The sequence below is a fragment of the Capricornis sumatraensis genome, chromosome 10 (assembly GCF_032405125.1).
Source record: "Capricornis sumatraensis isolate serow.1 chromosome 10, serow.2, whole genome shotgun sequence".
NCBI lineage: Eukaryota > Metazoa > Chordata > Mammalia > Artiodactyla > Bovidae > Capricornis > Capricornis sumatraensis.
In genome coordinates, this window is record NC_091078.1 from 57,855,079 (window position 1) to 57,882,887 (window position 27,809).

General features: G+C 41.0%; 1 protein-coding gene across 1 annotated transcript in view; it reads right to left on the minus strand.

The window, feature by feature from the left end:
- The window catches only part of SCN11A (sodium voltage-gated channel alpha subunit 11), a 77,723-nt gene that overhangs the window by 7,902 nt on the left and 42,012 nt on the right, over positions 1-27,809 (minus strand). Inside the window, exons 18-24 of the mRNA XM_068981943.1 lie at positions 27,624-27,778; positions 21,662-21,835; positions 15,504-15,605; positions 14,765-15,034; positions 14,038-14,091; positions 12,586-12,727; positions 6,863-6,963 (exon numbers count right to left, since the gene is read on the minus strand). Of these exons, the coding sequence (XP_068838044.1) occupies positions 6,863-6,963; positions 12,586-12,727; positions 14,038-14,091; positions 14,765-15,034; positions 15,504-15,605; positions 21,662-21,835; positions 27,624-27,778 (998 nt within the window). The remainder of the gene's footprint in view (positions 1-6,862; positions 6,964-12,585; positions 12,728-14,037; positions 14,092-14,764; positions 15,035-15,503; positions 15,606-21,661; positions 21,836-27,623; positions 27,779-27,809) is intronic.

A 27,809-nucleotide genomic window follows, 5' to 3' on the forward strand; every position in this document is an offset into this window, starting at 1 on the left:
GGGCAAGAAATTCTTCTAATAGATACTTTTCATTTAATTTTATTAAATTTAATTAGAAACTGGTTTTAAAATGTAGGCATACAGCTTTAATTCCATTTTGAAACTAAATAAATACATAAATTTTTAGTAACAACATAACTTTGATGTGGTGGATGATTTGTTCTTGTTGAAATAAAACAGCTCATGTTGGGTTTAATCATTAAAAAATGAACTTTGGTCTGTATATTTCACCTACGTCTGTATTTTGACTTTAGTAATGTTAATGCAGAGGATACTTGCTCACATACTTTTGTTGGACAAGACAGAATTAACATCTCCAAGGCTCCATTTGTTAGTTTAGAATAATCAGACCTTATACTTAACCAAAACTCTGTATTCAAGAAATTCTTGAAAGCCAATTTCCTAATTCTTGTTCACTTGACGATAAGGCTAGATAAATGGGATTCTGATCCGGTGATTACTAAAACTGGAAACAGAAAAACTGATTATTTCACATGAGTACTGGTGGTGACCTTGCATATTGTTTCATATATGGCTGACCTGCTCCCAGGGAAAGGTGTGCTGGGTGCTCTAGTACAGCTTCTAACTCAGGTTTGCATGCCTTGTCTACCATGTGCAGTGCAATGACTCAACTATCCCACTATTTCCTTTCATCTCTATACGGCACGACTTTGTTGTTTGCTTAAGTGGAAACTGTTCTTTAGCACAAACTCAGACACTGATATTGTATGGCATTCTTGACTATACATTGGTTGTTTATGTGTAATATATATATATACCATATGTATATATTAGATTATTTCATATTATATATCATCTAATCAAAGTATGCACATAGTGTTCTATTTAGAAAATGCACAGACCCCTACAAATTCATCTTTATAGTCCCAGGCATCTGTTAGGGTAATCCGGGCAAAAGATGATGTTTTGTGGTGGCAACAGTACAGAAAGACATGAGTTTTTAGGTTTAAGAACTAATATGGAAGTAGAAGCAGGAGTCCAAGAGTGTTCTAATGGAGTAGGTTATGGGAAAGTTAAGGCTGAGGTTATAATTTCTGCTTGGTGGTGCATTCAATCAACTGGAGAACAGTGATGAGAAGTTTGGGGGAGAGATGATGGATGTGTCCTGGGCACACTGGAATTTGAAGTGCCCAGTGAGACATCCAAGGGACATGGCCAGGTAGAGGTATGGGTCTGGAGCTCAGGCAGAGAGCTGGAAAGCAAATGTGGAGTTCCATGGCCTCAGAACTGATATGAACTAACATCAAGAGAATGAATGCTGTCACTATGGGAGCAAAGGGAATGAGAAGAAAAAGGGTTGGAATAGTAGTAGAAGGGTATTACATGTAAGTTGATGTCTTTGAAACTTTGCTCCAGGAGCTCTAAAACTTTTATCAAGGAGTCTGGAGAAGAAACTTGAAAGTCAAATGCATTTCCTATGTGAGAATGCATCGCGGAAGTCAGAAAGGACCTGGAGAAAAGATACTTTTAAGGATGCTCTCCAAGAAAGCAGAATAAAGGCTGAGAATAAATGTAAGGGCATGGTAAGCACTGGCCTTACAGTTCAACTCTAATATTGAGAAAATGGAGAAGATTAAAAATATAAGCTACCAAATGTGATAAAGGATAAAAAAAAACCTCTATGTTATTTTAAGATATATTCTATGTATTTTAATGTATTATACATACATTCTATGTCATTTTACAGTGACTTCTATACCTCAGAATAATTCTTAAAGCCTGTAATGAAGCTACCTTGTGGGAATGCTTTAGGTAGAAATGATTCCAGACCCCTTGGTCTTACTGCTGCAAAGAATATCCATCACTTCTTAGGTTAAAACAGCTGTACTTTCCTCTCTATGCAGTTGCTACTCCAAAGCTCAAAAGATAATATGTAGATTTTAGAAGTTAAAAAAAAAATCTATGAGGAGTTAAGGGCTAGCTTGTCTAGACTATAACATGCTCAGTCATGTCTGACTCTTTGTGATCCTGTGGACTGGGGCCTACCAGGCTCCTCTGGCCATAGGCTTTCACAGGCAAGAATACTGGAGGGGAGGACCATTTCCTTCTCCAGGGTATCTTCTTGACCCAGGGACTGGACTCATGTCTTTTGTGTCTCCTTCATTGGCAGGTGAATTTTTTACCATTTGCACCACCTTGGAAGCCCAGTTAAGGGCTAACAGCTGATTCAAAGTCTAAGCTCAAATTCAGACACCAGGGGATCGGGTTTTGTGTTTACCTCATGCAGCACTGCTCTCTGGAATATAGAGTTTAAGATAAATGCTGGACATTAACTGAGCTGCACTTGGTTGTCGGAATCACTCACTGTGAAGCCATGATTGGAGAGCCATGCAGGAACGTCTCTGGGATCACACCTACTCCCCGATGAGAATTGCACAAACAAGCTGTAACAGAGTCAGGAGTGGAGGCGGCAGCACCCCCGTGGGAGCGCAGTCCATGCCCACTTCAAGTCCACCTCTTGCCTTCTGACACGTCCAGTGCAGCATGTGTGTTTGGTGCTTAGTCACGCCCACCTCTTTGCAGCCCCATGGACTGCAGCCTCCAGGCTCCTCTGTCCATGGGATTTTCCCTGCCAGGCAAGGGTACTGCAACGGGTTGTCATGTTCTCCTCCAGGGGATCTTTCCAATCCAGGGATAGAAACTGTGTCTCCTGTGTCTCTGCCTGCATTGGCAGGTGGATCCTTTTACGACTGAGCTACCTGGGAAGCCCAGGGCAGTGGAGAGGACAGAAGCTGCATTATGTGCCCCTGCAACTTCTGTTCAGCTGTGTGCGGCACTGCCAGCTTCACATCCTTCATGAAACAAACTAGTAAATGTGTGTCTCATGAGTCTTTTAGTTAACTCCAAATCTGGGACCAACTGGTACTGAATCAATGGCTGCATATCAGGCACATATAAATAAAAATTCTCTTTGCCTTTCTTGTTGGCTCAAGTTTAAATAAGAACTGCAAAGTGTTTGCTGTTGTTCAGTCACTAACTCATGTCTGACTCTTTGTGACCCCATGAACTGTAGCATGCCAGGCTCTTTCCGTCCTTCACAATCTCCTGGAATTTGCTCAAATTCATCTCCATTGACTCACTGATGCCATCCAACCATCTTGTTCTCTGCCATCCCTTTCTCCTTTTGCTTTCAATATTTCCCAGGATCAGGTTCATTTTCAATGAGTCAGCTCTTTGCATCAGGTGGTCAAAGTTTTGGAGTTTCAATTTCATCATCAGTCCTTCCAATGAGTATTCAGGGTTGATTTCCCTTAGGATTGACGGGTTTGATCTCCCTGCAGTCAAAGGGACTCTCAAGAGTCTTCTCTAGCAACACACTTTGAAAGTATCAATTCTTCGGTGCTCAGTCTTCTTTATGGTCCAGCTCTCACATCCATGTATGACTCCTGGAAAAACCATAGCTTTGACTATAGAGACCTTGTTGGCCAAGTGATATCTCTGCTTTTTAATACCCTGTCTAGGTTTGTCATAGCTTTCCTTCCAAGGAGCAAGAGTCTTTTAATTTCATGGCTACAGTCTCTGTCCATGGTGATTTGAGAGCCCAAGAAAATAAAATCTCTCACTGCTTCCACTTATTCCCCTTCTATTTTCCAAGAAATGATGGGGCTGGATGTCATGATTTTTTCAGTGCTGAGTTTCAAGTCAACTTTTTCACTCTCCTCTTGTACCCTCATCAAGAGGCTCTTTAGTTCCTCTTCACTTTCTGCCATTAGAGTGGTATCATCTGCATACCTGAGGTTGTTGATATTTCTCCCAGCAATCCTGATTCCAGTTTGTGATTCATCCAGCCTGACATTTTGCATGATGTACTCTGTGCTGTGGGCTTCCCTAATAGCTTAGTTGGTAAAGAATCTGCGGAGAATGCAGGGTATCCTGGTTCAATTCCTGGGATGGGAAGATCTGCTGGAGAAGGGATAGGCTATCACCTCCAGTATTCCTGGGCTTCCCTTGTGGCTCAGCTGGTGAAGAATCCACCTGTAATGCAGGAGACCAGGGCTCGATTCCTGGGTTGGGAAGATCCCCTGGAGAAGGGAAAGGCTACCCACTCCAGTATTCTGGCCTGGAGAATTCCATGGACTGTATAGTCCATGGGGTCATGAAGAGTTGGACACACCTGAGCAACTTTCAGTTTCACTCTGTGCTGTGCTTAGTTGCTCAGTCATGTCCAACTCTGTGGGCCCATGGACTGTAGCCTCCACATCAAAGTTAAATAAGCAGGGTGACCATATACAGCTTTGTCATACTTATTTCCCACTTGGAACCAGTCAGTCATTCCATGTCCAGTTCTAACTGTTGCTTCTTTCTTGACCTGGTTTCTCAGGAGACAGGTAAGGTGGTCTGGTACTCCCATCTCTGTCAAAGGCTTTAGCATAGTCAGTGAAGCAGAAGTAGATGTTTTTCTGGAATTCCTTTGCTTTCTCCCTGGTCCAGCAAATGTTGGCAATTTGATCCCTGGTTCCTCTGCCTTTTCTAAATCTAGCTTGAACATCTGGAAGTTCTTGGTTCACAAACTGCTAAAGCCTAGCTTGAAGGATTCTGAGCATAACCTTGCTATCATGTGAAATAAGCACAACTGGAACATTCTTTGGGATTTCCGTTCTTTGGGATTGGAATGAAAACTGACTTTTCCAGTCCTGTGGCCATGGATGAGTTTTCCAAATTTGCTAGCATATTGAGTGCAACACTTCAACAGTATCATCTTTTAGGATCTGAAATAGCTCAGCTGAAATTCTATCACCTCCACTAGCTTTGTTTGTAGTAATGCTTTCTAAGGCCCACATGACCTCACATTCTATGAAGTCTGGCTCTAGGTGAGTGACCACACCACCATGGTTATCTGGGTCATTAAGACCTTTTCTGTATAGTTCTTCTATGTATTCTTCCCACTTTTCTTAATCTCCTCTGCTTCTGTTAGGTCCTTACCATTTCTGTCCTTGTGAAGTCACTTCAAAGTGAAATTAGTACTTGAAAATGAGTATGGTACTTAAAAGCTAGATTTGACTTAGATAAATTGAAGTTCCAAATACTGTTGTCAGATGAAAACTCTACAAATATAATTTTATCATTAAACTTTTGGTAAAAATTTTTCATTGTATAAATTCTAAACAGTTGTCCTGACATTTATAGACATTTTTAGTGCAACACAAATGTTTAAACCTAGGGGGATGGATTTTGTGCCCTAAAACATACTTCTTTATTCAACAAATCATTGAAAACATACTTAATGCCTGGCTCTATTCTGATTGCTGGGAATAGCAGGAAATTAAACATACTTTTGATAATTTAGGGCTTCCCTCATAGCTCAATTGGAAAAGAATCCACCTGCAATGCAGGAGACCCCAGTTCAATTCCTAGGTCAGGAAGGCCCGGCTGGAGAAGGGATAGGCTACCCATTCCAGTATTCTTGGGCTTCCCTTGTGGCTCAGCTGGTAAAGAATCTGCCTGCAATGTGGGAGACCTGGGTTCGATCCCTGGGTTGGGAAGATCCCCTGGAGAAGGGAAAGGTTACCCACTGCAGTATTCTGGCCTGGAGAATTCCATGGACTGTATAGTCCATGGGATCACAAACAGTTGGACATGACTAAGCAACTTTCACATTCACTTTGATAATTTGGGACCTCATGTTTGAATGAAAATCTCCAAGTCCTCTACATGCATCAGATATCAAGCCCCTCTTCCATACTGCTCTCTCAAACTTTTTGGTGCCCCTGACCCTCCTTGTCTTGAAAGCCTCCAAACTCACTTCTCAGAACTACCAATGGTGCCTGTTGTATGCCTTTATGATCTAATGTTCTCAAATTCCAGCTCCTCAATGGACTGTAAGCACAGAGTAGTCCTGTAAGTACCTCATAAGGCAGGATTCAGCAAACAATGGCCCGTAAGCCAAATCTGGCCCATCACCTATTTTAGTATAGCCCATGAATTCAGAATAGGTTTTACTCAGAATGAGTTTTGGGGGAAAAAACTCAAAAAGAATAAAATTTTGACACATGAAAATTACATGAAATCCAAATTTTGGTGTTTATAAATCAAGTCATACTGGAGTACAGCCAAGAACATTTGTTCTCTATCTATAATGATTGCTTTTGTGTTACAACATCAAAGTTGAGTAGTAACAGCAGAAACCACATGGCCTGCAAAGCTTAAAATATTTACTGTCTGGCCTTTTACAGAAAAAGTGTGTCCGCTCCTAAGATGGAAAGTTTATCATAAATACTTGTGAAGTGGAAGTGAAGTATGCATGACCTCAATTTCACACCAGAGAAAGGTGGTAAAATATATTATAAATACATTTTAAATTGGCCAAGATTACATTCAAACAAGCTGCTAAATTCACATCACTGTAATGAGTATATACTGAGCAGCTCCCGTGCATGCATGCATGATAAGTTGCTTCAGTAATGTCTGACTCTTTGCGACCCTATGGACTGTAGCCTGCCAGGCTCCTCTGGCCATGGGATTCTCCAGGCAGGAATACCGGAGTGAGTTGCCGTGCCCTCCTCCAGGGGATCTTTCCAACCCCAGGATCAAATACGCATCTCTTACATTTCCTGCATTGCCAGGCGAGTTCTTTACCACTAATGCCACCTGGGAAGCCCGAGCAGCTCTCAGGTGCTCACGAAAAAGTAAATTTAAGCTGTTGCCCAGGCATTTATTATTGAATCTGAATGTCTGATTTTCCTAAGAACTTGAGTCATATACCAGTGTACCTAGGTTCATATTGAGTTCTTAGGTCAAGTCTATAAATTTAAAAATTAAAGGAGAATGGCACTACAGATATCTGAGTTTCTCATCACCACTTAATGCATCTATGTATTTAGAATCAATCAAGTGCTCTCACCTGAGGCCTTGGAATGGGCCTTTGAGGTTTTTTGGATCCTAATTTTTTCATTGCATTATAGTATTTCTTCTGTTCTTCTGTCAGAAAGACGTCTTGGCCACCTAAGTATGTCAAGAAAATGAGAGCTAATTATCATTAACAGAACTTTGGAAATGAATTCTGATTTTTCAGAAATAGTTTTAAAGTTATATTGCATTTCTATCAACAATTCCTAAAATTCCATTTTGAAGCACAATGAGACTATAAAGAAGGGCCTAAAGGAAACAGGGTTTAAATTAAGGAATAAGGGAGAAATGTTACTTTTATCAGTTATATTTCTCTTTTTATAATATAAATAAGACTATAAATTCTTTGCAAACATCCACAGAAGCTTTATAAAAACTGAACATACTTCAGGTTGTGTAAATCAAACTACAGTGAAACAAACATAGAAATTAGTAATAAAAATCTAAATGAAAAGTCCTAAAAAGTGACAATTAAAATTCTCCTAAATATACGACTGCATATATCACTAATAACATTTCCAAAAGCATCTGTCTAGAGCCATCCTAACAACAACAACAAAAAAAATAGAGAGCTTTAAGTGTCTTCACCACTGAGTAATAAAGAACAGAAAAATGAAGTAGGATTTTCATGAAATTGGGTGAGAGAAGTGGTAAAACATCTAGAAATGCTGGATAAAATAGAACAGAATTACTTTTAAAAGATATAGCTGAACTTGCCCAAAAAGTAAGGAAAATTTCCATCATCTGAAAATCAAGAGAAAAAAGAGAAGTAAATTGGTCCTGAAGTCATGGCTTGCCTAAGGGCATTTGCTAATTTCTGCAAAAATGAGAATCTTAGGATTTAATAGCTACAAGTGGGTCATGGGGAAAAGACAGTGGGGTTAGTCTAAGAACCCTGTGTGTTGGTAATGGAATTCTCCAAGTGATGCCATTAAAGAGTGAAGAAGAAAACCAAACATATCTGTTGGGGAGAGAAAACAACCAGGACATTGTCTTAGTCTATACTCTTCACTGATAATTTGTGAATCCAAGCCTGCCTTGATGAGGGTGTGGGGTTTAAATTTACACCACAGTATGGACCAAAAAATACAGTCCTAGAACAGTCTTTCCAACAAATGGAGCCAGGAAAACTGGATATCAACATACAAAAGAATGAAGGTGAATCATTACCTAACACTATATACAAAAATTAACTCAAAATGGATCAAAGACATAAATGTAATATCTAGAACAATAAAATTCTCAGAATAAAACACAGAACAGAAGCATTAGATTTGGTAATGATTTCTTGGATATGATACAAAAGGCAAAAGAAGAAACAGACCAATTGGACTTCATAATTTTAAATTTGGGGGCATCAGAGACACTCTCAATGAAGTAAAAAGGCAACACACAGAGTGGGGAAATATTTGAAAATCATATATCTGACAAGAGATTAATATTATATAGAGGACTCTGAAAATATAAATACAAAAAGACAAACAACCTGATTTTTAAAAGAGCAAAAGGTTTGAATAGATATTTCTCTAAAGAAGATATATGAATGGCCAATAAGCATAAGATATATGAATGGCCAATAAGCACATGAAAAAATGTTCAGTGTCACTAATCATTAGGGAAATGCAAATCAAAATCAAAATGAGATACCACCTCACATCCATTAGAATGGCTACTATCAATAAAACAGCAAACAAGTGTCCGTGAGGATGTAGAGAAATTAGAAACTTTGTATACTGTAAATATCACCACATGATACAGCAATGCCACTTCTATATAGACCTAAACGAATTGAAGCAGGGTCTCAAAGAGATGTTTGCACACCCATGTTTATAGGACCTTTATTCACAATAACTAAAACATGGAAGAAACCCAACTGCCCATCAATACATGGATGAAAGAGCAAAACATGATATATACATAGCCTTAAACAAGAAGGAAATTCTACAATATGCAACAACATGCATGAACCTTAAGGACATTATGCTAAATGAAGTAAGCTACTCACAGAAAGACAAGCACTGCATGATTCCACCTACATGAGATGCTTAGAATAGTCAAAATCATGAAGACAGAAAGTGGAATGGGAGCTGCCAGGGGCTGGTGGGAAGTACGGGGAGTTATTGCTTAATGGGTGTAGAGTTTCAATTTTACAAGATGAAGAGTTATACAGATGGATGATGATGATGGTTGCACAACATTATGAATGTATTTAACACCACTGAGCTGTAACATTAAAAATGGATAAGATGATAAATCTGATGTTATGACCATTTTGCTACAGTAAAAATAAAGAAAGAAAGAAAGAAACCAACAACCCAGCCCTAGAAGTTAACCAGGTTTTTTCACGATGCCTGGCAGATACTAACTATCTTCAATAATCACATGCATCATGATAGTATTAATACTGTTATTATGAGACTGCCCTTTGTGTGTTGTGAGATAAATAAAATGAGCAGCTATGGAAATTTTAAAAGCTATTATCTTCTGTACCCACAAGAACCAGCTTTCTCAGTGTGGAAAAGAGGAGCTACAGATGTACTAGTTAAGTGAAAACTTTGTCGTCCTAAATTTGAAGTAGCTCTGCCCACTGCAAAAGTCTCAAAATAATCACAATGAGCATTCTAGATTGCGGTCTTAGAACACTACCTCCCAGAACTCCCTAGAGAAATGGCTGATTCCAGATCTGGAGCAAAGAGGGTACAAACAACGCCTAGAACATACTGTCAATCCAGAGAGCAAGGAAGTCATCCAGTGCAAGGACCTGATTTGAATCCTAATTTGAAAAGAAGCAAACTTTAATATAATCAATCAACTAATCAGTTAAAGAATGAATAAATATTTTGAGAATATAGGAGACTGGAGGAAATTTGAACATTTCACTGGATTTTTGATGAATTTAAAGAACTCATATTAAACTTTTTAGATATGATCATGAAATTGTAGTTATGTTTAAAAAGAGATATGTTCTGAAAAATTGGTGGATGAAATAATGTGATGTATGTGATCCAGTGGAAGGATCCAGTGGGGAAAGACACTGAAGGTATAAGGATGTTCTTAAATCAATAAATGTTGTGCTGGGTGCTGGGTATTTTAGGTTCATTTTACCATATTCTTGTGAGTGTTTGAAATTTTCTATTATAAAAAGTAAAACAAAATAGAACAAAAATGCTATGGACTGATCAAAACAGCGATTTCAAATGCAAGCTTAAATCTAAAATCGCAAGGCCTGACATTCAGATTGTAGGTATTGGTTGCAATCAAGCTGCATATTACAGAGGTGACTCCACATAGCACACTCCTGAGTAACAGCAGCCACGTAGTTGCCTGGGACTGTGAATGACTCTCCCAGCAGACACTAAGAAAGCTCAGCAGTATCAGGACACATTTTAGATGGATTTAAAAAAGCTCAACAGAAAAATAAAGAAGGTCACAAAACAACAAGGGAAAAACCAAAGGTGAATGTTTAGCCACCTGATTTTAGGATTGAGAAATGCCTTCAGTATATAAATTCAAGAAAAGAGGGCAAAAGGACAAGATTGAAAGCTTGACTTCATACATATGCTAAATGTCTATAAATTTAAAATGTCATTACAAAAATGTAAGAGGTAAGTCAAATTGAACATACTATATAAAACCATAAGAAAAAATGATAATATCAATTTTAAGAAGAGACAAAGAGCATATAAACAGAAAACTCAAGGAAGAAATAGTTATGGCCATCAACCTGTGAAAAAGTGTTTAACTTCAGAAATGGTCAAATGAATGAATGTAAAACTGTGAGATAACACTTTTACCCATCAAGCTAGGAAAAATAATTTAAAATTATATAAGTCAGAATGATGAGAACAGAATAAACAAGCACTTCATGTCTTACAAAAGGAGGGTACCCAGCCAGCATAGCATTTCTGAAAGGCAATTTCACAATCTGTCTTTAATGCCTTAAATCCTGAGGAAATAATCAGAGATATACAGAGAGAATTTCAAGAATCTTCATGATTATTTTAGAAGAGCAAGAAATTTGGAAATGACCTAAATGTCCTTAAAAGGGGGAGTGGGGGGAATGGTTGTAACAAATTATGATCTATCCATAATATGGGATGTAATTCATCCATGAAAATTCTTATAATAAAGATGATCTCATGACATGAACTCATAACTAATGGAGAAGACAGTTAAAAATATTATATAATCTCAACAGTGTAAAAGAAACATTTAGTATTATTTAAAAGTGACTTAGCAGCAACAGCAGCAGTTCAGTTCAGTTCAGTTCCTGGAAAAGATGGTACCAAAATGATGAGGCTTAATCTAAAATAGTTATCATTTGGTGGTCACCTTATGGATGATTTAAATTGTCTTTTTCTCTTCATCTTTTTTCCACATTTACTACAATGCCCCTATGGATTATTGAATCAGAAAAATAAATATGTGTTTGTCACAACACACGAGGGAAAAACACCTGTCTCTTCCCACCATCTTCTTTCCAAGTAAGTTCAGTAAATCTGCTGAGACTTGGGTATTGAGAGGCAGGATGCAAGTTTATGGAAAGAGGAGAGTTTGTAGATTTTTCCTGTACTTACAATGGTTATACATACTGATAAACCCATGTTAAGTTGAAAATATTGCATGTAACTTGAAATGCATTTAATACACTTAACCTGCTTAACATCACAGGTTAGCCTTGCCTACCTTAAACATGCTCAGAACACTTAGAAATTAGCTTTCACATGTGTGTGAAAGTTGCTCAGTCATGTCTGACTCTTTGTGACCCCATGGACTATACAGTCCTCGGAATTCTCCAGGCCAGAATGCTGAGGTGGGTAGCCTTTCCCTTCTCCAGGGGATCTTCCCAACCCAGGGATTGAACCCAGGTCTCTAGCATTGCAGGTAGATTCTTTACCAGCTGAGCCACCAGTGAAGCCCAAGAATACTGGAGGGGATAGCCTATCCCTTCTCCAGGAGATCTTATTCGATTCCAACCCAGGAATCAAATTGGAGTCTCCTGCATTGCAAGCTATCAGGGAAGCCCAGAAATTAGATTACAGTTGGGCAAAATCATGGAACACAAACCCTATTTGAAAATAGAGTGTTGAATATCTCATTTAGTTTATCAAATACTGTACTGAAAGTGAAAAACAGAACGGTTGTATGGATACAGAATGTTGTAAATATATATCTACTGCTTATCCTCAGTGAGCGTATGGATGATTGGGAGCTGTGGCTGCTGCTACGCAGTGTCACAGGAAAGTATTGTACTATATATCTCTAGCACAGGACAAGATCACAGTTCAAAACCTGTAGTAAAGTTTCTACTCAATGCATATCACTTCTGCCTCATCAAAAAGTTGAAAAGTCATGTAAATTGAACTATCCTAAGTCAGGGATTGTACTCTTTTTATCCTGAATAACAAGATACACTTGCAAGATTACTAAAATTTGACATAAATACTAATCCCGATATTTGTTTTTCTATTAGAGTTCAACAATGTCCTTTGTTTAAGAGGGTAGAGTGAAGAATAAAAACAATGATTAATAAAACCCAGCTGATGCAGTCCCTTTTCAGCCATAGCCTCAAGACTCTTTTCTAAGAGGCTCCCTCTTCATTCTCATGCAGATGATAAAGGCTACTTTGCACAACAATCTAGAACTGATTTATGCTCCATCCAAGCTCTTTGGAGAAATGAGGAGGTAAAAAGTACCAAACAAGGACAATCCCCATACTTATCTTTTTCTGCTGTTGGTTGAAGTTGTCAATAATAACACCAGTAAAGAGATTCAGAGTGAAGAATGAGCCAAAGATGATAAAAACTACGAAGTAAAGGTACATGCAAGAACGTGCCTCAAACTTTGGCTGTTGTCCTTCCTGTTAGGGATTGTTTTAATGAAAGAAGAAAACAGTTACTGGAGAAAAATATGAGCCATCCTAACTGCTTGGTAGCAGCACCATTAACCACTCAGCCTCCTGCAGTGAGCCATGGCCCTGCAGGGAGCCCCTTTCCCCTCTTTCAGTTTCCCCCAGTGCAGCTTGAGTGCTACCATACAGTGGGGAGGGGGTGGGGTGGAGTATCTGGACTTCTCTTTGAAGCGATAGAGAATCACTGAAGGGCTGTGAGGCAGGAGAGTAGCACGGATTGCGTGTGTCCTTTGAAAACGTCTTGAGGATGTCCATATAGACACATAACTGGAGGGAGCCAAACTGAAGAGGGCCACCAGAGAAGGGACATGTCCATTTCACGCAAAGGAGCTTAACTACCAATCCTTGATGAACATCTACACCGTCCCCACAGAGCCCGCTACACGATGGTATTTAGTCTGTGCTTGTGTTCTGTCACTCTTGAATCCCTAGTGCCTGGCATAGCTTGTGGCGTGAGGTTCTCCACACACATTGAATGAGTGTATGAATGAATGATCAAGCTCTGGAATGGACAAAAATGGACTACAACCAAGCTGGCCTAGCTCGAGGTATGACCAAAAGCATCCAAGACCCCTTCTGCCCAAGTTCTTCACAAGGCTCTGGTTTTATTCATTTTGGGGATAGGGGTAGGAGCACCTCTCTTTTCTTTCCTCTAATCATATTCAAAGATAGAGATGAGTGTTGATAGCTCTATCATCTGCTCAAAGTACTTATGATATTTGTTATTGAACACCCGCCATAGAAACCACTGTATTGGACATAAGTATTTGAAACAATTATTTTTCTCTTTTGCCTTGAAGAGTACCTAACCTTAGTCCCACTTGGCTTCAGGCATCTACTTGTTTGAATTAAGGGTAGGCACTAGTCTGGAAACAATATAATGGAAAGAAAGAATTAATGTTCAGTTAATTTAACTGATAATTTAACATAAGATTATCCAGCAAGCTGATAATCTTGCAAAGGGAGGTTCAGATAGAAAGAGGAACAGAGAAAAGCTCACCTCACTTGTACCCAGGGAATTGTCAGAAAGAGAAATAGACTGAGAACATCAGAGCTGTGAGCATGCTAGGATGTAATACTCAGAGGAAGATGAATAAGAACTCTTTTAATCCCTGTTTCATAGTGTTTGTCTTAATGAAAAAAAGGCAGAGAACCCTGGCCACTGGAACTATGATGAGGGAAGTTCTGGGCTGGCCATGTAGTCATGGTTCTCTTGATTTGATCCTAGCACTCTAAAGCATGGTAGAACACAAGCTCACCTCTGTGGAATCAACAGCTGCATACATAATATCCATCCAGCCCTTAAATGTTGCCTGCAATGAAAGAAGGGAAACGTGAACACCATTATTGACTTGTCATCAACATACAAAAGCCAGCAAGTCCAGCGGGCAGATGTATATAAGATGATGGTCCACCCTTCCTGGACAGAATGCCTACATAAAGGAACAGCTGAAAAAAGTTCATGGGCATGTGTTTTGTATTATTTTTTCTTCATTTTCACAAGATAAAAAGTTTAAAAACAAGAGAAATTTCTGCCTTAAAAATTCCTAGGGAAGTTATGGACCAGCTGATGCAAAGAACCTGATTAAGATTCTTTCCTGATGCCACATCTATTTGTACCATCTGTCCAAGACCTTGCAACCATGGTTTGACATGGGACTGTTCCCACAGGGAACTGTTACTACAGGTGTGGCTTGGCATCTGAGGCTCCACGTCTCTCTGGCTGGAGCTAAGGAGAAGAAGGCACCACAGGACAGAGTGCAAGGTCCAAACCCTTACAGGGTCTTGGAGGTTGAAGCTCAGTAGACAATCAAGTTGGCGATGCTCAGTGGGGAACAATTCCAGAGGGCATTAGGTCCCATGAGGAAATTGGGGTTTGATTCCATTATTTCAATGGGGTCATTATATTTTTATTGGCTGAGAAATGGTTTATGATTCTTTTAAGGGTTCTTTCCCCAGAGTGAAAAACAAACCGACAACACTTACCACTTGCAGTAGCGCAAGGTAAGCCATTAACACATTGTCAAAGTTGACATGCGGGGTGTGCCAATAGAAATTTCCACTTTCACATTGACTCCGGTTTGCAACAATGTTATAATCTATAACTGATTTTACATCTGTTGCATTAACACATCTTCCAAATCTTCCAGAAAACAGACTTACTCCCAGGATACAAAATATGAGCCAGAAAATGAGGCAGACAAGCAAAACATTCAGAATAGCAGGTATGGCACCTATGAGAGCATAAACTACCACCTTAAGGAAACAAAGCAGAAGAAAAACATAATAGATGTGTGAGACTCACCAAGCTCTTAATCTTCCCAGGATGGGTCTGATGTGTGGGGCTGCATTTCTTGAAATCTCATCTTTACATTCCAACCTTGAACCCCAACCCCACGGCAAGCCCTGCTCTCAGCTCCCTACATTACGGGTCCTTTCGGTTGCTACAGGATCGCTTGAGAAGTGTCTTCTGATGATGGTGTTTGAGACACCTGCCCTAGGACTGAAGGGAAGCCAGAGCCCAACTCGACTGTCACAGAAGTGCTTTGAGGTGAAGACTATATCTTAGACTTTTCTCTACCTCTGAATTCTAAGCAGTGGGCCAGATGGGAAGGAGTCCAGGAAAAGTTTGACAATTGAAGGGATGTCCAGCCCAAGAAGAGCAGATGGCTTCTCTACCTTTCCCTGCTAGCTGACTTTCCTCCATTCCGCCTAAAGAACATACCTTCATTCCTTCAAACTGGGACAATGCTCGCAGGGGCCTCAGTGCTCGAAGAATCCGGAAGGACTTCAAGCCCATTAAGTCAATGAGACTGGTCACAGAGACCTGGTGGGAAAAGAAGCTTTGGGTAGTACATCCAGCTTGGTGACCAGAGAACCCAGTAGGTGTTAAGAGGCATCTTTCTGAGAGGCGAAGGCATGCCCACAGCAGATTATCCAAACACAGAAACCAACAAGACCCAGCTGGAAGGGCGAGGAGGGGGAGCAGGTTAGAGGCAAGTTTTCTCCTTGCCTGGCAAAGCTCCAGCCCATATGGGTGAGAACAGTGCGTTTACATGATTTGTTTAATGAAAGACAAAAAAAAAAAAAAGCTGAGAAACTGTTGTGAATTCAAGGAAACCAGAGAGACATGGCAATGACTGTCATGTGGGATCCTGAGTGGGATCCTAGATTGTGGGGGGAAAGGCGGTGGTAGGCGGGTAGGGTAAATTAGCCATAAAGGACCTTGTGACAACCGAGAACATTTGAAAATGGATGTGGGTTTTAGTACTGCTAAGTCGCTTCAGTCGTGTCCGACTCTGTGCAACCCCAGAGATGGCAGCCCACCAGGCTCCCCCGTCCCTGGGATTCTCCAGGTAAGAACACTGGAGTGGGTTGCCATTTCCTCCTCCAATGCATGAAAGTGAAAAGTCAAAGTGAAGTTGCTCAGTTGTGTCCGAGTCTTTGCAACCCCATGGACTGCAGCCTACCAGGCTCCTCCATCACGGGATTTTCCAGGCAAGAGTACCGGAGTGGGGTGCCATTGCCTTCTCCAAGGGTTTTAGTACTGGATCATGTTAAATTTCCTAAGCTTGATAATTTCTTTGTGACTGTGGGAGATAATATGCTTGTTCTTTGGAAAAACACCCTGAAATGTTGAGGGCTAATATAGTGTGATCCCTACAACTTAATCTCAAGCAGTTTAGGGGAAAAAATACAGGAAAAACTGATATGGCAGATGGGCTTAAATATTAATAATGGGTGAATCTGGGGAAAGAGTACAAGGGATTCTTTTGCAACTTCTTGTAACTTTTCCATAAGCTTCAAATATTAAAATAAAAAGTTACAAAGAAATAATTCTAAAAAAAAAAAAAGAATGAATGAATGAATGAATTCCTTTTGGCTAATATGCTCCCTCATTCGAACAGCTCCTTTTTGGAGAATTAAATCCAATTTTCTCTCCTAACATGCTTCTTTACAGCAGGATATGACAGAGGATTGGAAAACTCTGTAAACACACTAAATTAAAACTCAACAAACAGGGACTTCCCTAGTGGTCCAGTGGTTAAGACTCTGTGCTCCCAATGTAGTGGGCATGGGTTCAATCCCTGCCCAGGGAACTAGATCCCACTGCCACAACTAAGACCTGACACAGCCAAATAAATAAATAATAATTTTTTAAAAAAGCTCAATAAAGATGCTGAGCTTAAGTTGAAGACACTACTTGTAGATTTTCAGCCATTCTTATTGATTATGCAGAGCCTTCAGAGGCTCAACTTAGATGGAGAGTGCTCAGCAGGACAGGAAGTGAATTATTGATACTCCTGACTTAGATGATGGCAAAGTTCACTGGTATCTAAAACCACCTCCCACTAGCCAATCTCATTGCAGTAGTAACACATTTGCAGAGTAAGAGAAATTGAAGGACTATGGCAGAATAACCAAATTCTTAAATTCATAATCAATTTTAAAAAATCACCATCGATTCAAAATGTGCTTATTTATAATGGCTTTTTCCAATAAGCTGTTTTGTTCTTCTGCTTGTGACAGCATTGCCTGTTGGGAGAGTTATTTAATCAGCTTTTGCACAAATACGCCTACCTTGTTCCTATGGTGGTGGTTTAGTCACGAAGTTGTGTCTGACCCTAGCGACCCCATGGACTGTTGACCTTGTTCCTAACCAAAGGGAAAAGGGTTGTAAAGCTTAGCAGTTCTGGCTTTACTAAGTGACTGGCAGCGTAAATGGAGAGGATATTCCTGGAGGGACATTGTATACCTTTTCACCTGGAACCTCACCCCTACCTGAAACATCCATGAGAAGCGCTGACAAGAACATATCCCCGTTCTTCTCTACTCTACGGCATTCTTCCGTAGAAGTTTTCCCTAGTTTTATTTTATTCCTACCTAATTTGCATTAATCTCCCTGTACTGTGGTTTTGAGATTCCTATCATGTTATATACATTCTTATGGTTTTCTCCTTTTGACTGTTATGGAATATTACAGCATATATTTATATTTTATGAATTCATTTCCCCTTGGTGAATACCTAAGTTGTTTCCATTTCTTTGCTGCTATGAACAATAGCAAACTAGACAGACATGCATTTTTCCTGGGGACATACACAAGAGTTTCCTTAAATGTATAACTAGAAGTGGTATTTCTGGATTTGTAAATTGGGTTCATTTGTAATTTTAACTTAATGGTGCAAAAGTTTCCCCAAATGTCTTGTATAGCAGTTAGCAGTGATTAGAAATTCCATTTTCCTAAATCCTTCTCATGTTAGATATCCAACTTAAAAATTTTTGTCTGTCTGATAAGTAAAAAGAAGTCTCATTTTAATATGTATGTCTGTGCTAACTGGTGATATAACTAGTGTGTATTTCTTCATACATTTATTAGCAACTCAAGATCCTTCTGTGAATTGCCTGTTTGCATCCTTCTCCTGTTCTTACACTGGGTTGTCTTTTTCTTGTTGATCTGTTGGGGGTATTTATTTACAGTGGATCATAACTATCTGTTATGCATGCATGTGAGCTCAGTTACTTCAGTCGGGTCTGACTCTTTGAGACCCTATGGACGGTAGCCCACCAGGTTCCTCTGTCCATGGTATTCTCCAGGCAAGAATACTGGAGTAGGTTACCAGCCCTGCCTCCAGACACAAAACCTGTGCCGACCCAGGGACCAAACCTGTGTCTCCTGCGTCTCCTGCACTGCAGGTGGCTTCCTTACCCCTGAGCCACCCGGTAACCTCAACTCTCTGTTTTATATGTGGTATATACTGTCTCGAGGGTCTAGCCTGTCTTTTATAATCATGGTGTTGTTGAACAAAAAAAAGAAAGTCTTATATTTTGATATATATTTGTGGTTGTGTTTGCACTTTCCTATTCCAAAATTATAAAGATCATTTTATTTAATCTTGAGTAACAAGCAACATAAAAATATTATTCACATAACTCATTTAATTCATACAATAATGTTCTGAATTATGCAGTGGTGTACATCACTGCTGGGCGTCCCATATGGTCCTAGTGGTAAAGAACCTGTCTGACAATGCAGGGGACTTAAGAGACATGGGTCCAATCCCTGTCGGGAAGATCCCCTGGAGGAGAACATGGCAATGCACTCCACTATTCTTGCCTGGAGAAACTCCTGGACAGAGGAGCCTGGTAGGTTCCAGTCCATAGGGTCTCAAAGAGTCAGACACGACTAAACTGACTTAGCACACACACACATAACGTCACTACCACATAACATCTCAACCACGTTACAGACATGAACTCTGAAGCTCAGTGGAGCAGCATCTTGTTTCAGATGGAACTGGGTCTGCATAGTGCTAAGGCTGGTAACAGTAATAGTGGACCACACTTGGTACTTTCTCTGGGATTCATAAAGCTACATAGTTAAAAGATTATATCTTCTCTTGCTCTGCTCATTCTTGTTCCATTCAGATTGTTATCAAGGTTATGTTTGTCTCATTGAATAAGTTTGCATGCCTCCCTTCCTTTTCTGTTCCTTGTCTTAATCTGAGTAAAGTTGGGATGCACTGCTTGTCTTAGTTCAGGCTGCTATATCAGAATACCATACCATAGCCTGGATATATAAACAACAGAAATTTCTTACAGTCTGAAGGCTGGAAATTCCAAGATTAAGACGCTGGCAGAGTCAGTGTCTGGTTGAGGACCTATTTCCTGGTTCATAGGCAGTCATCTTCTCCCTGTCTTCACAGAAGGAGTGAGGAAACTGTGGGGTCTCTTTTATAAGATCACTAATCCTATTTGTGAGGGCTCTGGAATCAATGCTCTTATGTCCTAGTTGCCTCCCAAAGGCCCTATCTCCAACACACTGGAGATCAGGTTTCAATACAAATTTCAGGGGTGGGGTAGAGGGACACAAACATATGGTCTATAGCACTGCTCCTTGGAAGGTTGGTAAAACTTGTTTTCAGAACCACCTGGACCTGGTGTCCTTTTTGAAAGTGTGGCACTCGACTACTGTTTTGATATTTTAAATAGTTATTGTTAGCTGTATGTTTTCCATTTTGTATCTGGGCAAATTTGGGCAATTTAGAGTCTACACTCTCATTTATATCCATTTGGAAATTGATGTCAAAACTTAAAGCACTCTGCTTGAGTTTTCACAGAAAGAGAGTAAAGAAACAGCTTTAAAATCAGTGTCCTACACAGACTTGTGGACACAGGAGGGGAGGGAGAGGATGGGACAGATTGAGAGAGTGGCACTGACATATACACACTGCCATGTGTGAAGCAGATGGTGAGTGGGGAGCTGCTGCGTAACACAGGGAGCCCAGCCTGGTGCTCTCTGAAGACCTAAGGGGACAGGGTGGCAGGGAAAGGGGATGGAGGAAGGCTTAAGAGGAAGGGGATATATATATATAGTTATATAGTTATATAGTTATGACAGATTCACTGTGTTGTATGGCAGAAACCAACACAAAATTTTAAAGTAATTATCCTCCAATCAAAAATAAAATAAGAATCGGTCTCCTAAGTTTAGGCCAGTAAACCACAGGTCCTAGATGAGAGACACCAAAAGTCTGTCCATTGTCTCAGGCGTCCTTCACTACAGTCAATAAGATAACGGATGCACAGTGACTAGCACTCTGGAACCTGACAGGGAACCATGTGACGTTCCTGGGAATACCTGTGTTGGAGCTCCGATGGCACCGGTGACTTTCTGAAATGCTTGACCCACACAGCCTATTTGTACCCGCCAACAAAGCGCTGGCTCTTCAGTGTGGTGTGCTGAGCACACAGTTTGTACTATGCATTTGTCATATCTACTTTCTTAAACAGCAGGGACAAAGTCTAACTAATTAGGTCATTATAGAAGGCTATAGATGTTAAAATCAAGGACTTTGCAGGGAGGCTTACTAGATTTGAGTCTCACCTCCTTCTTCTTCCCAGGTGGCTCAAAAGACTTCCCAGGTGGCTCAGATGGTAAAGCATCTGACTACAGTGCAGGAGACCCAGGTTCGATCCTTGGGTTGGGAAGATCCTCTGGAGAAGGAAATGGCAACCCACTCCAGTACTCTTGCCTGGAAAATCCCATGGATGGAGGAGCCTGGTAGGCTACCGTCCATGGGGTTGCAAAGAGTTGGACACGACTAAGTGACTTCACTTCCATCTTCTAGCTGGGCAACCTTGAACATGTTTCTATGACTTAGTTTACTCCTATTTATCTGGGAAAAATAATAACTGAAACATGGAAACGCTGTGATAACTAAAAGAGAGAATGCATAAGAGGCATACGGCAGAGTACCTGGTACCGAGAAAGCAGTCGAAAAATGTTACCTACTCTTATTGCTATTGGCCTTGGCATCCTACAGACCAAGGTGTGAATTCCAGTCTCATCTGAAACAAGCTGCTAAGCCTCTGAGCTTCAGGTTTCCTTGTCTGTAATGTGGTAGGCAATACATAGGTCTGCCTAACTTGGAACACTGTTGTTCAGATTAAATGGAAAAAAAAAATGTATGTGAATAATCCTTGTTGCTTGACGATCAAGATGGGAGACCAGCCTAATCTGCTGGCTGCTAACCTGCTTTGAGAAGTCTTGAAAAGAAATTAAAAGTTGGAAGGAGAAGGAAAAGTAGAGAATGTGCAAAGTTATTCTAGATGTACATCAGACATAAGCGGTGCTTATGGAGAGAAGTGAATGAGTACCATCATGGAAAGTGTTGAGACGGTGAGCATATGAAATGCAGCATATGAGGAATGGGACCAAGGAAAGGCTGGACTGCTGATAGATAAATGTGAAGAAAAATATTCTGGAGAGGCACTCGTATGAGGCACACGGGAAAAGCAGCTCCCATGTGATCCCCTCCTCCACCCCAACCCAGCCCCCCTCAATCCCACCTGCGCACAACACAGAGACGGTAAACTTACAATCACAATGACGAAATCGAGCCAGCACCAGACACTTGTGAAATACTTCCCAAATCCAAAGGCCACCCATTTCAGACCCATCTCCAAGATAAAAATGTATGTGAAAATAGTGTCAGTACATTTAAGTAATTCTTGGATTTTGGGTTGTTTATCAAGGTTAATATCTTCAAATACCTGAAATGATAAAGCACAGCCATAGGTCAGGTTGAACTCTCTGCTGACTTTATTTTTTATTGTTCTTCCTTATTTGAATAAACTAGGATCTCTCTTGGTGATGAGATTTTGCTTAAGGCTGAACTTTTCCAGTAGAAACAATTCCTTGAGTAAGTAAAACAAAAGAAGGAAAATCCTCTTTCTAGATTTCTGTTGCCACTATAGTTTCCCAGAGTCTCATCAATGGCCTTTGGAATATTAAAAAAAAAAAAATCTTCCTAATGGATCATCATACTGTCTCCTGGTCCTCCTAATCCTTTCAACTCTTGCCAACAATATCTTGCCAACTTTCCCAGAACCTCCCAGTGGCATTCACCATTTCTTTCATCCTCCTACTTACCTGGGTGGCTCTATTCAGTGGCTGTTCATTGCTTACAACAGCAAGTCTGAAAACCTTAGTCCATACTCTGGATCCTTCCAACCCTGAGGCTCACCACCCCCCACCACAAACAGCATTATCCACTTATCCCAGTGTTCCCTACAGATGTGATCATTTTCGTATGTGAACCATGATGTGCAAAAATTTGGGAAGCGCTGGGCTAGAGTTCCCAATGTAAATTACTTCGAACGTTGCTAAGTCGCTTCAGTCATGTCCAACTCTGTGCCTAACCCTAACCGTATCCTAACCCTAACGTTAGGTTCTGTGGACCGTATCCCACCTGGCTCCTCTGTCCATGGCATTCCCCAGGCAATACTACTGGAGTGCGTTGCCATTTCCTTCTCCAGGGGATCTTGCCAACCCAGGGATCGAACCCGAGTCTCTTATGTCTACCTGCATTGGCAGGCAAGTTCTTTACCACTAGCACTACCTGGGAAGGCCCAAACATTCATTAAGTGTGACAATGAAAATTAGACATCTAAGCTTTTGGAGAGACCCTTTTTCACACTACATCCAAACATCTCCTTAACCCAAAATATGTGTGTGTGTGATTCTTCAGGGTCTGTATTGCTAGGCTGTAAGCTGTCCTTTTGGCCTTTACAGTGTTACTGAGGATGAAAGGAAGGAGAGAAGAGGCACTAACCCTGCCAAGTCATTGGGAAGGCAAGAAAGAAATCGGCAATGCTGTTAGGAACCAAGGTAATCTCACAGTCCCACAACCCTAGAGAAAAAGAATAGAGAATAAAACAGTCTTACTTTCAACCCCCAAGTGGGCTTTTGACTGAAGAAGACCCTTCATCTCCTCCTCTCCCCCACTGGCTCCTGGTCAGCCTTTAAGATATCAGCTTAGCTGATACCTTCTGTAGGAAACTGTCCTTCTTCCACAGGAATGGGTTAGGTGCCATCCTACATGATATGTTGTTTCTCTTGAGTGTACCACTATGGCCCTAGTTATAGCTGTCTGGACTCCATCTGTCTTGCCTACAAGCCCCCAGTCTCTTGAAGGTCAGGGGTTGTCCGTTTGCCTCTTTCAGTTCAGTCGCTCAGCCCTGTCTGACTCTTTGTGACACCAGTACACCAGTCACTCTTTGGGACTGCAGCACACCAGGCCTCCTTGTCCATTGCCAAGTCCCAGAGCTTGCCCAAACTCATGTTCATCAAGTCGGTGATACCATCCAACCATCTCATCCTCTGTCATCTCCTTCTCCTCCCGCCTTCAATCTTTCCCAGCATCAGGGTCTTTTCCAATGAGTTCACTCTTCGCATCAGATGGGCAAAATATTGAAATTTCAGCTTCAGCATCAGTCCTTCCAATGAATATTCAGGACTGATTTCCTTTAGGATTGACTGGTTTGATCTCATTACAGTCCAAGGGACTCTCAAAGGTCTTCTCTAACACCACAGTTCAAAAGCATCAAATCTTCGGCACTCGACTTTCTTCATAGTCCAACTCTCACATCCATATGTGACTACTGGAAAAACCACAGCTTCGGCTAGACAGACTTTTGTTGACAAAGTAATGTCCCTGCTTTTTAATATGCTCTCTGGGTTGGTCATAGCTTTTATTCCAAGGAGTAAGCATCTTTTAATTTCATGACTGAAGTCACCATCTGCAGTGATTTTGGAGCCCCCCCAAATAAAGTCTCTCACTGTTTCCACTGTTTCACCATCTATTTGCCATGAAGTGATGGGACTAGATGCCATGATCTTCATTTCTTGAAGGTTGAGTTTAAGCCAGCTTTTTCACTCTCCTCTTTCACTTTCATCAAGAGGCTCTTTAGTTCTTCTTCACTTTCTGCCATCAGGGTGGTGTCATCTGCATATCTGATATTTCTTCCAGCAATCTTGATTCCAGCTTTTGCTTTATCCAGCCCGGCATTTCTCATGATGTACTCTGCATATAAGTTAAATAAGCAGGGTGACAATATACAGCCTTGACGTGCTCCTTTTCTTATTTGTAACCAGTCTGTTGTTCCACATCCAGTTCTAACTGGTGCTTCTTGACCTGCATACAGATTGCTCAGGAGGCAGGTCAAGTGGTCTGGTATCCCCATCTCTTTATGTATTGTCCACAGTTTGTTGTAATCTACACAGTCAAAGGCTTTGGCATAGTTAATAAATCAGAAGTTGATGTTTTTCTGGTATTCTCTTGCTTTTTTGATGATCCAATGGATGTTGGCAATTTGATCTCTGGTTCCTCTCCCTTTTCTAAAATCCAGCTTGAACATCAGGAAGTTCACAGTTTACAAACTGGTGAAGCCTGGCTTGGAGAATTTTGAGCATTACTTTGCTAGCATGTGAGATGAGTGCAATTGCGCAGTAGCGTGAACATTCTTTGGCATTGCCTTTCCCTGGGATTGGAATGAAAACTGACCTTTTCCAGTCCTGTGGCCACTGCTGAGTTTTCCAAATTTGCTGGCATATTGGGCGGAGAACTTGAACAGTATCATCTTTCAGGATTTGAAATAGCTCAACTGGAATTCCATCACCTCCATTAGTTTTGTTCGTACTGATGCTTTCTAAGGCCCACCTGACTTCACATTCCAGTATGTCTGGCTCTACATGAGTGCTCACACCATCGTGGTTATCTGTGTCATGAACATCTTTTTTGTATAGTTCTTCTGTGTATTCTTGCCACCTCTTAATATCTTCTGCTTCTGTTAGGTCCATACCATTTTTGTCCTTTACTGTGTCCATCTTTGCATAAAATGTCCCTTTGGTATCCCTAATTTTCTTGAAGAGATCTCTAGTTTTCTATCTCTAGTCTTCCCATTCTATTGTTTTCCACTATTTCTTTACATTGATCACTGAGGAAGGCTTCCTTATCTCTCCTTGCTATTCTTTGGATCGCTGCATTCAAATGGGCATATCTTTCCTCTTCTCCTTTGCTTTTCACTTCTCTTCTTTCCTCAGCTATGTGTAAGCCCTCCTCAGATAACCATTTTGCCCTTTTACATTTCTTTTTCTTGGGGATGGTCTTGCTCACTGCCTTCCGTACAATGTCATGAACCTCCATTCATAGTTCTTCAGGCACTCTGTCTATTGGATCTAATCTCTTGAATCTATTTGTCACTTCCACTGTATAAATGTAAGGATATGATTTAGGTCATGCATGAATGGTCTAGTGGTTTTCCCTACTTTCTTCAATTTAAGTCTGAATTTGGCAATCAGCAGTTCATGATCTGAGCCACAGTCAGCTCCTGGTCTTGTTTCTGCTGACTGCCTCTTTAGGAGAGACAAATCTGAATGGTGTTGAAAGCTCATTTCCCATTTCATTTTGGAAGCTTAGCAACAAGCTGGCTCAGCAGGTCTGAGTTTGCTCAAAGGAAGAGCAGGCTGATATCAGAACTGAGCATTGGAAGCTCCCGTAATATAACTAGGCCTAATCCAGGATGCTCCCATTTCTATGTAGCTACCCAAATCAGAGCTTCACAAACTCTAATGAGCCTTAAACCACCTAGCATCTGATTCAGCAGGTCTGGGGTGGGCCCAAGACTCTGAATTCTTAATGAGCTTCCAGGTGATACGAGGCTGCTGGTCCATATACCACATATGGTGGTGGGGGACTAGATGTTTCCTGTCTCCATGTCTCTATAAATACAGGCAGTGAAACAGGGCCTGCGTCTCTCCTGGAAGCCTCTGCGTTGTGTGTTCAGTCTCACTCTGCCCAGCCTACCCTTGCCTCGTCTGAAGGCCGATGAGAACTAGGAGATCTGTGTGCCCTCTGCTGCTTCCCTGATTGTAAGTTTTCTCACACAGGTGTCTGTGTGACCTTGTGACAACAACATTGCTTTTCCACTAAATAGCACAGGGCATGACAGATAATGGTGACTATTTGTGGAATAAGTGCAAGAACCTTGTCACTTGGAAGTGTAGATAGCTAATGAAATCTAATCACCAGAAGATTACAGGGAAGCCTACAGGATGAGTGATAAAAAAAAATTAATCAAGGCAATTCTCTGGGATTGTCTTAGAGAAATTTGCTTTTTTGTTTCAGGAATAATGTACATAGCAGTAAGGAGGTAAATGGGCTTTCCTGGTGGCTCAATGGTAAAGAATACACCTGCCAATGCAGGAGACATGGGTTTGAACCCTGGGTTGGAAAGAAGAACCTTCTGGAGAAGGAAATGGCAACCCGCTCCAGCATTCTTGTGTGGGAAATCCCATGGAGAGAGGAGCTGGGCAGGCCATAGTCCACAGGGTTGCAAAGAGTTTGAAGAAGGGCAAAGCAGGTAAATGGGCTGTCTGTTGATCACAGGCTCTGGTGGACCCCAATGCATGCTCATCTCCTCTCATCTGGAGATTACACAGGTATAAAGCACTAACCAGGAAAGTAGGGGTGCCCTTGTCCCTCCTAGCAATTTATTGTGAAATGTTCTGTGACTCTAAATCAATAAGGGGAACTCAGTACTCCATTCACTTGGGATGACAAATACTAAGAGAATTTAGTTTTACATTATGGCCATATTAAGAGGAAATACAAGACATAATGGGAGGGAGAGAGAGAAACATGTAGGTGATAAGAAAGAAAATACTGTTGCTCAAGGTGAGGGTATGTGTGCAGAGGAGGAAAGAAGGACAACAAGGTGAGGAGAGAGAGCAGAAAGGAGTTCATGACCATATGGCTAGGGAGGGTGATTGATTCAGTTATTTCCAAAGCTCATCAGAACTCACAACATACCTCAATTTGGAAGGATCTGTCATACACATAAAACAGTATCTCTTTTCCCTCCTCTCAAAGGATCATGAGTGGTGAAAAATACCAAGGCAACTTATATCCTGTTCTAGCCCCTGTAGACTTCTCCTCCTAAACGTTTCATCTTTTAGAAAGCAACATGAGGGCCACCAGGAAAAAAATAGAACAGGAGCATTGCCATCTAGAGGAGGAAACATGTAGGATACGCTGAAAATGTCTAGAAATCCTCCAGGAATGACGGACAGGCTTGGAGTTATGGTCAAGACTCCAATAGCCACTTTAAAGTTCCAATCTGGGGACTTCCCTGGTGGTCCAGTGGTTAAGATTCTGCGCTTCAGTGGCACGGGGCACAAGTTTCATTCCTGTTCAGAAAACTAAGTTCTCACATGCTGTGTGGCATGGCCAAAAAACAAATAAATAAATAAACACATAAAAATAAAGCGCTGACGTGGGTCATGCTTCCCACAGGTAAAGCATCTTCGGCTAGGGATTTCCCAGATGTAGCATTTCTTCAGAACATGCTGGCAAAATCCTGTCCCCTAAGGGGATATACCAACAGAAATCCCACTTCTTCCTAGCTTCCCCACACTCACAGCTCCTTGAAGGGCCAAGTCGGAATGAAGCCACCCAGCTGCCTTGCCCCCCAATGTCCCCACAAGACCATGACCATTTACCAGTGCCCCACTGCTCAGCAGAATCACAAAGATAATAAAGCTCTCAAACCAGCTGTGTTTCACTATTTGGTAGCAGGTTTTTCGCAGGCTCCACCAAGTGATCCAGGAGGACTTTCTCTTGTCCACAGTACAGCATAGAGAGCAGCAATTCAGGCCTACAAGGAAGCAGAGAATCACTGTCACGAG